The sequence below is a fragment of the Eretmochelys imbricata genome, chromosome 9 (genome assembly GCF_965152235.1).
Source record: "Eretmochelys imbricata isolate rEreImb1 chromosome 9, rEreImb1.hap1, whole genome shotgun sequence".
Lineage (NCBI taxonomy): Eukaryota > Metazoa > Chordata > Testudines > Cheloniidae > Eretmochelys > Eretmochelys imbricata.
The window spans coordinates 34513489-34528127 of record NC_135580.1 but is presented as its reverse complement, the minus strand read 5'-3'; the positions used below and the strand labels follow the sequence as shown (position 1 = coordinate 34528127).

Here is a 14639-nt window from a genome sequence, read left to right as displayed (position 1 = left end):
TTCTAAAGTTTTAAAACTTACACTGTGCATTTCCTTTGCAATAAACAGTATGGGAAACAGAAGAGAATAGCTATAAAATACAGCATAGTAGTACCGTTTGACATGGATCACATAAATATTGATCTGTACCTGACACAAATTAAGTTTGGTCACTTTTTGTCACTCCGCTTTAATTATTTTTTCCCTTGAGTTGCTTGTTTATAAAGCAAATATTTGGCTAGAAGTCAGGAAGCATCAGTGTTGGTGGCAAGAGAGGAGAAGGTGAGTAAAGTAGTGGGAGTGGGCAGAGGCTATGCAAGATGTCATTTCTTCTCTCTGAAAAAGTTGGCAAGATACTTTATGGAAGGGAGTGAAAAATAGCGAACAGACAGCTGGTGTGGGTGTCAATGAGGGGGAAGAAGCAATGCTGCCTCACTGAGTATGACAGAACTGAAGGAAGAGAGAACAAACTTGTAGTGGAGGAAGCCCATGTGGCTGGGACTCACTAGTGTGGGGGCAGCAGCAAAAGGAAACAGTTTTTGAGCAAAAACCAGGGTAGGTGTGGTGGGACAGACTTTTAAATATTTAGAACGGCTGTCTGTAAACATTCCTGAATGTTACAGAGGGGGAAAAATAAAGAAACCTCAGTCCATATAACTTTATCCTAAAGAATAATGACCACTAAGTTGATTCTGAAGAACACCAATAGTTATACGTCAGCAGCCTATAGATATTGAGTAGTGTGTTGCCACTAACTTTCTGTGTGACCATGAGCAAGTACCTACCCTTTGTCCTTGTCTACTTAGATTATGAACTCTTCAGGCTAGGTACTGTTTACTAAAATGTTTAGTACCTAAGGCAGTGGAGCCCCTATCTTGGTTGGTATCTCTGGGTTCTTCTAATATTGCTAATACTGAGGAGAAATGCTGCTCATGAAAAATCTTGTGTTCATCTGAAGTGTTGTCGTCATAGTTGGTGTGAAATTACAAAGTTGAAAAATCATGGGTGCACACTTCTGGTGAGTGGAATAAGGTATTCGTCACCAGTTTAAATAAAAACATTTATAAATATTTTTTTAAAAACTTTTTTTCAGGCATTTTATTTTAAAGATAATGTGAATGACCAATTTAAAATCAGTAGAATTAAACATGAAGAGTTCTAGCATATTTTATAAAGCATGCGTAAAACAAAGGCTTTCATGTAAATCAGTTTCTTGGAATGTATTTACATTGGAATGATGTTTGTTGACCGATTTCAAATTTTAATCTGCAGATTTACATGCTGATTGGTCAGTATTACATAAAACAAAGTTTCACTCCAAAGGCGTCTGGATGCTTAAGAAGTCTTTCCTATAAAGATCCAGCCTTATCAAACCACATTTGTATCCGATTACAATGTACTTGAATTCTTTTTTTTTTTTTTTTTTTAATAGACCTCAAGAACTGTAAGCCTCTTTTTAGGCAAACTGTTTTTTCATTTTATGCTTGATCAATCTAATACAGCATAAACCATGGTCCATTACCTCTGTTCAGGACTATCTTACTACTTTTATGTAGGATTGAACAGATACAAAGGAAGATATATCTTTCAATAGGAAAGACTAAAATTTTTAATGTAGTCAGCTAGTTTTTAGATTGAAATTATTGCTTTAAGTTGTGAATGGGATGAATACCTGAGTACATATCACTGGTGTCCTTTTCTGCAGTAAGGTGCTCTCACTTTCTTGACATAGTGAATTGAGGAAAACAATCCCACAGTATTTAGAACCTCGGACTTTGTTAGGGCTGGTACTTTTTACCTCTTATAAACACATTAAATTACGAACATCTGGTGGCAAATTTTAGATCACTAAGCCAGTTTCTGTACGATGCAAAGTGCCTGCTCACCAGGCTGGCAAGCACCATACCTTAATAAGGACATTTCATATGCAGTAAACTGTTTTCAGTGATCCAGCTCATAAGTCACGTGGCTGAAGCCCTTCTGTTCTATGCCGATCAACATTCTAGTGCCTTTTTCTCCCTTCATGAACTTGGCTTCTACACTTTGGTTGCGGTAACACCCTGTGAAGCTGGTTCTGAAGTTACAGATTTGTCTTTGTGGTTCAAAGGAAGGAGTTGTTGAACTCACGTACGCATACAATAGCAAACACTTAAAAGGTCTATAGAATATAATTGGGAATCATTGCACACAAAATTAAGATGTACGTGAACATCTTATAGTAAAAGGTACATGGGCAGGTGATTGGCTACAAAGATTGTTGCAGTAGAAGGTAGAGGGCTTTGATGTATGTAGGTCAGCAGTTCTTGCTTTGGCGGTGTACTGATGCTGGTCCATGATGCCTATTTTGTTGTTGTGGTAGTGGTTCTGCCTCCTTTACAGCTTCTCCTACAGGAGATTGAATATTTTTTTCATTTGGAATGTATAGTCTGGCCCCTTATAGAAACCACTGCTGAGGGGCAGCAAGATTAACAGCCTCTGTTATAAACTGTTGCAGCCACAAGGGAATGGATGAATTTAGTAGCCAGCAGGAAAAAAACTGTTGTAGTAAGGTACTTCTGCATTGGTTGGGTAGACTGTGGAGACAGTGAGAGCACTCTGTGAGAGGGCTGAGTGCCTGTTGCTGTACTGTTGTAATGCCTGGTAACTGCACAAGAATGTAGCTTCTGATATGCTCCATCTTGTGGAGGTCCTAATGTGCCAAGTAGTACATGGGAACTTGGGCAGAGGGATTATGGAGAAGAGTGGGGCAAAGGAAACTAGTTTAACATATTGTAGATGTGAATTGGGGAAGGAAAACAATTTGAGTACAAATTTACTTAACTGAAAATGTGAAAGTTCACAAGAGTGGTACAGTTTTTTCTTCAAGTGATTGCACTTATCCATTCCACTCCTGGTGTCTGTGCACCCAGGGCCTGGCAGTCGGAAACTCTTTTCCCTGAGCTTAGTTTAGTAGTTAGTGTATTTACTATAGTTAGTTTTTTAATCTGAAAATTTACATGCTGATTGGCATGTTTTTTAACAGTGTTCAAAAGTTATATTTTTTAAAATTATGGTTGTTTGTTCCCTGTTTCAGGGTTCTGATGCTGCTACTGAGGCATGCCCTGGTCTCCAAGCTTCAAGCCGTGTACTTCTTGCTCAAGGCCTGCCAGTGAGCGACCCACACAATAGTTGTCTGAAGTGCCTGGGCAAAGCACACATTAAAGACCTATTCAGGACTTGCCATTTGAGGGTCCTTCTCTGTTCTCAGACAAGACAGATAGCAAGCTTCATGGACTTAAGTACTCAAGCTACCTTAAGCTCCTTAGATTTGTATTCGCCTGCCCCAGTCAGAAAGTACTATCAACCTCAGCAGATGCACCATTTTTCTGTTCCAGCTCTTCGATAGTATCTGTCAAAAAAGTAGTCATGGGATTATAGGTACAGGCTTCCTCCTCCTGCTGCTGCTTTGGCTCCAGTTCCAGGTATCTCGAAGGGGATGGAAAGTGCCAGTCATTTCTCCAGACCCAAATTCCTTCTCCCTTTGCCAACCATCTGTCCCCCTTCCTCAGTTCTTGGTCCTGAATTGCTTTGGACCAGTGTGTCTAGAGCACTGTGGAGGTGGGATGATATACTCAACCGTTTGTTTCTACCCCTTCCTGCCATCCTTCCTTCTCATGCCTCTTCAGGGACCACTCTCAAGAGGAGCTCCCCTTCCAGGAGGATACAGTCTCTCTTGGTTGGGGGCAATATAAAAGATTCCACATCCTCTGAAAGGGAAGGGGTTTTAGTTCCATGGTTTTCCAATCCCAAAGGTGAACGGCCCAGGTTTAAGGCCAATTGTAGACCTGCATCAACTCAATACATTCTTAAAAAAGATAGCTTCAATTATCCCTTCCCTGGATCCTAGGGACTGGTATGCTGCCCTCGACTTACAGGATGCGTACTTCCTTGTGGCAGTCACTTCCTGTGAGCTTGATTATCTCAGATTTCTGGTAAATCAAAATTATTATTGTCACGCTGTCTGGAGTGGCTCATGTCCACGAGTGCCAGCCTCAGGTCAAACTATCAAAAAGCAGGGCAGATGCCCCAAAGTGGTGGTTCTGTAATTAGATTTCAACTACCCAGTAACACATGTGAACTCCTGGATCACTGTACTAGTCTTACCATGGAGTCGCAGACTGTCCCCTCGGGCATTCCGGTCTATCTTGCCACCCAGACAAGCTGCACTTAGTGAAAAATAATTACCTACACAAAAATCACAAAATACTCAGGTTGCTACCAGTCCCAATAGACCAGTCACTTACCCCAGATCAGTTTGTACCGGAGATCTCAACAAAGAGCACGCTGGTAGCTAATCCTATAGTAAACTTCCACCCATGAAGAAATCAACTAAGTTTTTGTCCTACAGTGGCCCAGTTAGACTTGATAGTGCTTTTTCTGCCTAGGTTCACAAGTTTAGAACAGGCATTTTTACAATTATAAAGCAAAACTTTCCTGAGAGCATGGGATTCAGACATTACAAGTAAGATTAATGTATGCAGCAACGTACCAACATTTTGTAGAGTCTAAACACAGTCTTACAAGTCTAGCACCTATCTTGAGTAGTACTAACACACGTGAGCTGGTCTGGTTTCCAGCTATGAATTTTTCGGTGTAGGAGTTAGCTGTGCAGATTTGGTAAGAGTTAGCACCTCGGTTACCAGTGTCACAATTATTGGTTCACTGTACTACCATTTGGCCTATTAGCTGCTCTCAGGATCTTTATAGAAGTTATGTCAGTAGTAGCTGCATTCATTAGAAGATCGGGAGTTGAGAGTAGGGGTAAATCTGGATGACAGGCTTGTCAAGGGTCTTTGTCAACTGTAGGTAGAGTGCAGTTTATGCCTGATCCAGTCAGTGTTCAATGCTGTGAGACTGCTAGTCAATGCAGAGAAGTCTCCTGTCTCCCTGGTCCAGAGAGTAGCATTTATAGGGGTTGTGCTGGACTTTGTTCCAGGCAATTCAATCAATTATTATAGGTAGAAAACATTACCCAGTCACAACAGCACGAAACTGTTTGAGGCTCCTGGGGCATATGGCCTCCTGACTGTATGTAGTTCAATATGCTGGACTCAATTCCAGAATTCCTCAGAGAGGGTTGGCATCTATCTACTCACTGCGCCTCCATTAGCTAGAGTTGGTGATGAGAATGACTTATGTTCTTGGCTCCTTTGATTGATGGACAGGTTCAGCCAATGTATGTGTAGGTGTTCCATTTGCCTGCCTGCAGCTGATGCTCATGCTAGTGATGGATGTGTCTGCCTGGGATGGGGAATCCATTTGGGTTCTCTGCAGACTCAGGATTTCTGGTCCTTGGAACACTTAGCTTTCAGCCCTGCCATTGATGTGTAAAACTATCGGACCGTAGTGCCAGATGTTTCTTGCACATCAAGGAAAAGAGTCTGTTACTCCTTACATACAACACAGCAGTAATGTTCTGTCTCAAGCAGGGAGTAGCCAACTTTTTCCACTCTATCAAGAGGCAGCTCTCCATTGCTAGCTTGATAGATCTAAAGCTTCTTATCTTTGGGGGTCCAAAATGATCCAACAGACCACCTGATCAGATTGCTTATGAGTCACTGAGTAGTCTTGGTCCAGATACATCCTCCATTGGTGGGGTTTCCCCAAGTAGACCTGTTTGTGACAAGGAAAAGTGTCAGCAGTTCAGCTCCCTGCTAGATTGCAGCCCAGGTTCCCTGACAGTCGCTGTTTTTGCAGCCCATTTTACACTTTTCCCCCAATCCCACTCATTCAGAGGGTATTACTAAAGATAAGATGTGACCAAGCCAGAGTCATACTCGTGGCTCCAGCTTGAGCCCATGAACACTGGTTCTTCACTCTCTTGGCAGTGTCAGTGAAACCTCCAATCTCACTTCCACTAAACTGAGACCTAATCTCTCAAGGACATGGGCGCCTACTCCAACTGCATGGATGCTCCGGTGCTAATATTAGAGAGTGATCTTGCTTGAAAGAGGTTCAGGAGGTCCTTCTAAATAGTAGAAAGTTTTCTACAAGAGCTACTTATCTCTCTTAAATGAAGGCATTTTTCCATTTGTTCTTGCCAGTGGTGGGGTATTGCTGTCCTGTTCTTTGGTTCAACATATTCTGGACTAATTATTTTACCGAAAACACCAAGGTTTGGCTGTTAGTTCAATCAAAGTTCATCTGGCAGCTATTTCAGCATTCCACCCAAAAGAAGATAATCATTATTTTCTCTAATGACATATCTACAAGGTTTTTGAAGGGCCTAACAAGTTGTGTCCTCAGGTACAAGATGGTAATTCTCCATGGGACCTAAACTTGGTGTTTGTCCAGTCTTATGGGTCTGGCATTTGAACCTTTGGCTACTTGCTCTCTGCTGCCTCTGCCAGTGAAGATGATATATTCAGTGGCCATCACTTCTGCCAAAAGGGTAGGAGAAGTATGTGCCTTAATGTCGGGGCCTTCCTATATAATATTCTTTACGGACATGGTTAATTTGCATTCTCACCCCAGGTTCATTCCAAATGTTTTTTTCCATATCAACCAGTCCATTTGTTTGCCTGCATTCTTCCCGAAGCCACATTCGAACAGGGAGGGAGGAGTGTTTTACATACCTTGGACATCAGAAGAGCTCTGGTATTCTATTTGTGCAGGACCAGGCACTTCCATAAGTCCTACCAACTATTTGTAGTGGTGTCAGACAGAATAAAGGGACAATCCGTCTCTGTGCAAAGAAACTTTTCTTGGATCGACTCTTATATGTGCACGTGCTATGTCCTGGATAATGTCACCCCACCGATCAGTCACAGCTCGTTTGACAAGATCAGTGTGCTTTGATGGTGTTTCTGCCACAGGTTCTGGTTGTAGATGTTTGTAGAGTGGCAACTTCCTCCTCAGTCCACACATTTGCCTCCCATTATGCTGTTGCTCAAAACTCCAGAGATATGGCTAAAGTTGGATGAGGAATTCTCCAATCTCTGTTTAAATAGATTCCAATTCCATACTTTAGGCATCAGTATTTCTATTATAGCTTATTGTTTCTTGGGATTTATAACTTAGTTGTAAAGACTTGCTTCAGGCACATTGAAAGCACCAACCTGATAATACCACAGAACCTCGAAAGAACCCATTCCCAATTCTGTTATGCCAATGGAAAATCACATCATATTGAGGGGTTTTAGATCAACTTAAAAAAAAAAAGTAAGTCACTTTAAATTAGAGATTCATGTGTAGGGATTCCCCTCTAGTCATTATTGCTTGCATAGTGTAGCACGTAAATAGCGGCTAGAATTTTCAAAGGAGCCAATGAGTTGAACACTGAATTTATATTGACTTTCATTGGGAGTTGAGCCCCTGACTCCCTCAACCAACAGCTTACCTCAGTTACCTACAATGTCAAGACACAAAGGGAAGGGTTGAGGGCACAATGGGTGTCAATTCTAAATTCCCTTCCTTTGCATGTTCACTTTTCACACCTAATGTTGATGGACATGCAATTTTTGTTAATTGTCCAGTATTCTTAATATCTGGATCTAGGGGCAAAAAAACCCCTAAAAAGGTCAAATCAATATAAATGCTGTTTTGCGAAAGAAGGCATCTTTAGTATTTCACTGCTTGGTTTGGCTTCGTGTTCCGTTATGTGATTTTTTTTTTTAAATTGCATTTTAATTACATAGTGCTTTGAATGCTTTGACAGGTTGAATGACTTCTGAATAGTATGTATCCAAAACAAACTCAGTAGTGACAAATTAAATTCCCTCTAACAATGTTGTACTTCATATATAAATGCTTGACATTTTGAAATGGTGTAAAAATACATCCTAGAAGTAGAACATATTTCACGTTTCCAAACCAGACTCGTGGGAGTCAAGTAGCCTACCAGACGGATTGGCATTTCACTGGAAAACAGTGTTTGGAAAGATAAAATCTTGTTTGTTTGACTCTTTTAACAGTTACAAATGTGGTGTTCTGTTTTCAGGGCTTTCTGTGTTAGTACTGTTGGTTTAAGATGAATCTGACACTGTGTATGTCTACGCTGCAATCGAAAGCATAATTGCCGTTTGAGTAGGCATGCCCATGCTAGCTGTAATCTAGCTTTTCTAGCGTATCTAAAAATAGCAGTGCAGCAGCATAGTATTGGCTTCATCTCAAAGCTTACAAGTATTCCTAGCCCATGCTGAAGTCTGTGCTGCTGCGGCTTCATTGCTAGCCATGCTAGTTAGATTAAGGCTAGCCTAGGTATGTCACCGTTTGCTGCAATTACGCTTTTGATTGCAGTGCAGATTTACCTTTTCTTGAGGTCATGCAGTTACTGTGGGTAATGGCATATCACTCACGCTTTAACAGAAATGAACTATGGAAAAATGAGTGGGAAATTTATTGATACAAACCTATGAAGGCAAATATGAAAGGCTTAAAATACATTTTGAAGATTAATTTAATCCATAGGATGTGTATTTATACTTTAGATAAGAATGTGATGCTTCATTTATAAAAAAGAGAAAAATCATGCTTGAGGTAGGACATCACACTCAGACCAACATAACCATAACTTACTTCAGTTAATACATGTGTTTTTGTTTTCCATGTCCATTAACATGTTTTGTTCCTTTACAATTTACAGCACAGAACTCTGCAAATGCAGGTTTTGCAAACTTTGATGCATTTGGACAGTCTAGTGGTTCGAGTAATTTTGGAGGTTTCCCCACAGCAAGTCAGTCTCCTTTTCAGCCCCAAAATACAGGTAGACTACTAGCACTTCTGATTAATTTTTACAAAATAATCCAGACATACAAGTGAGAAAGTACTTCAGTTTACTTCCTGCATCTGCCTGCTTTAACACAATCATAATCTGAAGCTCTGGGGAAACCTGAAATGAATGCCTTTTTCTGTTTGGTTATTTGGTATGGGTTTTTTTGTTTTCTTTTTGTTTTACTTTTTTCTGGCACTTTTGGGAAGTCTCCTAATTTATGATGATGTCGCTTATAATTAACCCTACACATGAAATATTTGTAAGCTTACTGAATGTAACTATATTGGTACTTCTCCTTTAGATAAATGTGGCCTGACATTCAGATTACATCTGTGATTTCCATCTTCCAAGAGAAGATTTCAGTAAAGATAGATAATGCAGACCAGAGTAATACAAGTATTGAATATATTTACCACACAGATGCATGTTAGCCACTCAGTTATCAGAAGATTTCATGTGTAAGGTCTATTGCTAAATTCTTATTTTGCTTTTCTTGTTAATTTGATCATACTTTTAAACTTTTGCTTGGGCTGACAGTTGCTGTTTGTCTAATCTTTGGCTGACTACTTTTCCTTTTTTCCTTTTGAATGTGGTGTCATTTAAACTTCCTTTTTAATTTTTTTCTCCCTTTTGTTAACTTTAATCCCCTTCACACAATTTCTGGCTATCCAGCGTTCAGAACGCTTTCATCTAGCTGCAGTTTTGGCGAATTTACTTCAGCTTTCCCTCTCCAGGCTGTACACAGTAAGTTCCATTGAGTAGGAAACTTAGTTTTTTGTTTTATATGCCATTGTTTTTTTTTAGTTCCGCCCTTACATATATTTTCACCAGTCATTGCTAATGTCTGTGCTTGCTTTTAAAATTATCAAATTGCTAATGGTTTATTAATAATTAATGTGGACTGAGTACTCAACCAAGTGTACGTACGTGTACACGCACATACACCTTTTTCTATTAAACTAAAATGTAAATCTGACTTGCGTATATGAACAGAATCCTCTGTCCACAGAGAAGATCTGGAAACTCATAAATTAATACCTTTTTAGAGACTTAAACATAAAATTTGTTGCATACATTAAAAAGCTGGAGCTTTCAAACTGATTCCTGTATTTCAGATCAGCAGAGTGTTAGTATAAATCCTAATAGAGTGATTTATTTACTTGAGTATATTTAATGTGTATCCTAGGAAAATAATTTTTTTTCTTTGAAAGGAGGGCTCTCAAATCCCTTCTGTTCTTTTCCTTTATCTCCCCTCCAAAAGGCTGTGTTGTCTGTCTGTCTCTGTCTGGGTGCAGCCATGACATCTGGAAGTAAAGGACTGAGTTAGTCTCTCTGAACCTTGGCCTGGTATCCCATTGTGCTACCTCTGGACTTTCAGGCTAACCTTTTTTGCCTGCAGTGGTTACTGATGTCTGAAATAGTCAAGCATATTGTACCATTGAGGAAAATAAAGCAACTCCTACTTATTTTGCTGAATTCTTGCAGCAGCAAAAGCTGTATTTTGGATTTATAAAATTAAAGCTAATTTAACTCAAATTTTTTCTAGCTAAATATGTGTGATGTTTGAGTTGACTTAATGATGTTGCACTGAAACATAATTTTGCGAGAGCTAATTACGGTGTGTGAAAGCTATTGAATTTTCAGTGTTTTCTTCAGATTTAGAAGTTTATAGATATAAATGTGCTCATTCTGATTCAAGATTAATTTTAAGTGTGTTAGAGGGGCTTTAGTTAGCCTGTGAGATAAAAAACAAAAGTGATGTTACTGCCTGGTGTAACCACCAAGAGGTGGGATGATATTGCCACCAAGAGCATTTGGAGAGACTTTCCTATACCTTTAAAGTATCCATGTTTAACTTATTTTGTTACAGGTGGAAGTGCTGGATCAATGAATGCTAACTTTGCTCACTTTGATAACTTCCCCAAATCCTCCAGTGCTGATTTTGGAGCCTTCAATGCTTCTCAGAGCAACACAACGGCAACTGCTGCCAGTAAAGTTGCAGTGAATAAACCGAATCTCCAGTCAGCAGACAAATATGCAGCTCTTGCTAATTTAGATAATATCTTCAGCACAGGGCAAGGTATTAAAGTTTTTTTTCTTTGACCTGTTATCCTTCATTTTTATTCCTTATGAGGATGGCTGTGCCTGTCAAAATGGTAACAAACCATGTTAAGCATGCTTTAAATTGTCTCTTCAAAAAATTCTAATTAACTTCACACTTGCACATTTTAAACTCCTATATTGCCGTGCTGCTTCTTGTAACAAAGCAAATGCTTTAATCTATGCAGTCATGTGCAAAATAGTACTTATCAAAAAGATCATGCTTCTTTTATGAGCCGATCACTCAAAAAAAATTTTCATGAGTGATAAGTATTGTAGTAGTACATTATTCAGGTTTCTGTGTATTGCTGGAGTGGGCGACTTTATTCATTCAGTCACACCAGTTGCGGGTCTAAGATATTTTTTACCTTTACAATTAAAAGCCACCATGATAGCTTCTTTAGATGTTCATATAACGTAAAGCTTGACTAGCCTTTCTCTCTTAAAGGAGATTACAACTGCTAGTGTTTAACGGGTTGGTTTTGTATGCACACTAAGGTAACCATATATTGAACAAGGACGGTAACATGAATTTCATTGGAGTTTAAGTTGGATTCAGTCCAGCATACTACAATGGTAAATAAGTCATGTATATCAGCTCCTAAGCAAAACTGATACAGTATATGGCTTTGTTAATATTCTTTCCCTTAAAGTTGTGTGGTTTTGAGGAGGGCAGTGGTTGACTGACTCTTAGGATGAGCCATTATTCTAATTGTGGAGTAGACACTGTCTGCTCCATAACTAAGTAATTTGTAGCTATTCTGACAAACATTGCTGTTATATGTGTGTTCAACACAAATAAACAGGACTATGAGGTGCACTATCAAGAGTCGCTCAGTGTTTGTATCTCCATTGACCTGGCAATGTTTATGGAGGGATAAGGTACACAGGTGTTCAAAAATACCCTACTTTTAATCACAAGTTGTCCAATTTTTTGATTGCTTCTGCATGCTTTAGTGCATATTTGCTAGATAGACTACGTTAGCTCAGTGAAACTTACTTAAGGGTATCATGAGGTGACATAACTACTCTTGTTCTTACATTTTACCTACAAAAAATCCTTAAATTACTCTCCTTTGTCAACTTTTTTGTTCATATTCTTCCATATTCCAAAAAGTAGGTGTTATTGCTCAGTGCACCTCTACACTGTTGTACACTTCCAGTTTTTTTGAACACTTTAGACTTCTTGGTTACAAAATACCATACACTGGTGCTTGTAAAATAATCTATGGAATTTTTCCTCTCAGTGGCAGTGTGCTGAGAACAGGTATCCTTGGAAACGAGACAATTCTATACTGTTACCTATCATTTTGTTCTCCTGAATTTGATACACTGGATCTGTATAATTTATTTAGCATCTTTTCAGGATTTGGAGTGCAGTTACCCTCTTAGGGCATAAATGAAAATAAGCCACCAGTTGGAAGATATGACATGGCTTTTGTGACACATACTACATGGTTCATGAATTCAGTCTTTAGTGGGAAATACCATACAGGAGGCTAGGGAATACTCCACAGCATATGGTTAGGAGTCACAAGAACCTGGAAGTGTGAGTTTCCGCAGGATTATACTTTGAGATAATAGTGAAGTAAGAGTCCATCATTCTGTAACTTAATTGTTAGATTTCTTATGCCTCGTTGCTTTCTAAATGTACAGAAATTTCAAAGCTGTACTCTAAGGATGAGTCATGCACAACATACTAAGGTTTAAAACAAATCCATCTTTCTAACTGGAGCAAGAGAGAGCAGTGTACTTCACTTAATAATGCGATCAGGGGAAACTAGGAAGTCACTTTTGGAGTGATAGACCCATTGAAGCATGGTACTGTGTGCTTATAAAGATAGAGATTGGGAGCCATAGTGTATTAGAGTGGCACTAAGTTTTATTGTTTAATTTTAGTCTTAAAGGATGGGAGAACAGTTAATTAACATTTTCTGTTAGTATGGAGAAGATTATAGGGAAAACATGGTTTTAGAAGTGTCATTTTAAATTTCAATATGGTATCTTCTTTTCTAGGTGGTAGTGAGCAAGGAAGTGGCTTCGGCACTGTAGTTACAGCACCGTCAGGTCCTGCTGTGTCAGCCCCAAGTCAGCCAAGTGCATCTTCAGACAAGTATGCAGCTCTAGCAGAATTAGACAGTGTGTTCAGCTCCACAGCAACCTCTAGTAATGCATATACTTCCACCAGTAATGTTAGCAGGTACTTTTTCTTGTTAGAAGTTAAAGTAATTAGCCCTAAACCAACTGTATTTATAGGCAGAAAAATAGCCCTATGGTAGTGTTGATAAAGTTTTTAAAAAACCTGCTTGTATTCAACTGTTCTTCTTTGTTTAGGTCACGATTTAAAAATTGTAGGGAAATAATTCTGGAGAGGAGTTAGTTGGGTGTTGACTTCAGTGTCCTTACTAAAACTGCATCTTTTCTTAACGGTAGTTGTGGTTGTACTGCCCGCTAGAGGTTGTAAAATGAAACTGAAGCAAGTGTTTATCAGTGAAACACTTTTTTACACCTTCCTAGACAACACACACTAAATTCTGTTGGAGGATAACAATCCTCCATATGGATTACTTGCATGCATATTTAAGCGTATAGCCTTGTAATTGGTAAGAGATTGGTTTTGAAAAATGAGACATTTGCAATGTACATTTTTTAAAATTTTTTTTAAAGTAATTAAAAGCACGCCCCTGTAGTAACTTTTTGCTTGGAAATGCAAATTTCCCTAAAGCTTTTGCTTGGCAGCCTATGCCTATTTCTTTGTTTTCTCCTCATTGTCCATACTTTTACACTTTGCCACTGGCAGACAGGGTTGCTCAGCGCTAATATATTTAGCCTTTGACCTTGGCATCAAGAATTCAACTCCTGGTGCTAATGGATTATATAGCATTTCAAATCTGTGCCTAAATATCCCTTCTCTACTCTGCTTTTATCTGCCAAAATTAATTGTAGATGTTAAATGTTAAAGGAGCAACACTGACTTCAATGAATGTGAATTATTTTCAGCAATGCTTTTGGAACAGTACCAGTGGCTGCTACTGCACAGACACAGCCTGCATCTTCGAGTGTGCCTGCTCCATTTGGAGGTATATTAAAATACTACTAAAGTTTATACAGACTGTAAGCAAACATATTACTGAATTTTAGTCCCATTGTATAGTAGTACTAATGACTTCACTGTCATTAGAAATGATGACGTAACTGTTTCCAGTGCAGGCAATATGATGTAAGTAGTCTAAAATATCAGTGGTGGTTGTGAGGTGTGTTTAAAAAATATATATATCCTGTAGTACCCATTGCAGAAAAGGTATGGAAAAACTTCTTATGTAAAGTTATTTCTGACTGTATTTGACTTTGTGAAGGTTGTGTAGAACAAATATATATCCATGCTGGGTAAAATTTTTTTTTTTAATTAATTTTTCTTAATCTTTCAGCAACACCTTCCACAAACCCATTTGTAGCTGCGCCTGTCGCTCCAGTGGCACCTTCAACAAACCCGTTCCAGAGCAATAGCCGAGGAGCAACAGGTTAGAAAAATAAAATTGCACTGTACCGTTTTATATGCTATACATACATTTTTAATTTCAAAACTTCATTATATTTGTAGTTTCATAATTTTATTTTTTAGAGATTGACTGAAAATAGGTCATGCACAAGTTAATGTAAAATTCTGCACTCTGTTTTTTAAGTAAAAGAGCACAATGTTTAAATAAGACATATAGCCAAATTGTCAAATAGTTGTTTAAGTTGAAATGACATTTCATTTTGACCTTTTCAAAACATTGCCAAGCCTCCAGGCAGCCTGCCTAGTGAG

General features: G+C 38.8%; 1 protein-coding gene across 10 annotated transcripts in view; it reads left to right on the top strand.

Annotated features, from left to right (window-relative positions):
* Window positions 1–14639, top strand: part of AGFG1 (ArfGAP with FG repeats 1) — a 69078-nt gene that overhangs the window by 44618 nt on the left and 9821 nt on the right. For 4 of the 10 annotated variants that reach the window (XM_077827334.1, XM_077827333.1, XM_077827329.1 and 1 more), the window contains exons 6-11: window positions 8603–8722; window positions 9404–9475; window positions 10602–10811; window positions 12848–13031; window positions 13832–13911; window positions 14260–14352. In XM_077827334.1, coding sequence (XP_077683460.1) covers window positions 8603–8722; window positions 9404–9475; window positions 10602–10811; window positions 12848–13031; window positions 13832–13911; window positions 14260–14352 — 759 coding nt within the window. The remainder of the gene's footprint in view (window positions 1–8602; window positions 8723–9403; window positions 9476–10601; window positions 10812–12847; window positions 13032–13831; window positions 13912–14259; window positions 14353–14639) is intronic. The other 6 variants (XM_077827337.1, XM_077827336.1, XM_077827330.1 and 3 more) reach the window with 3 other exon arrangements.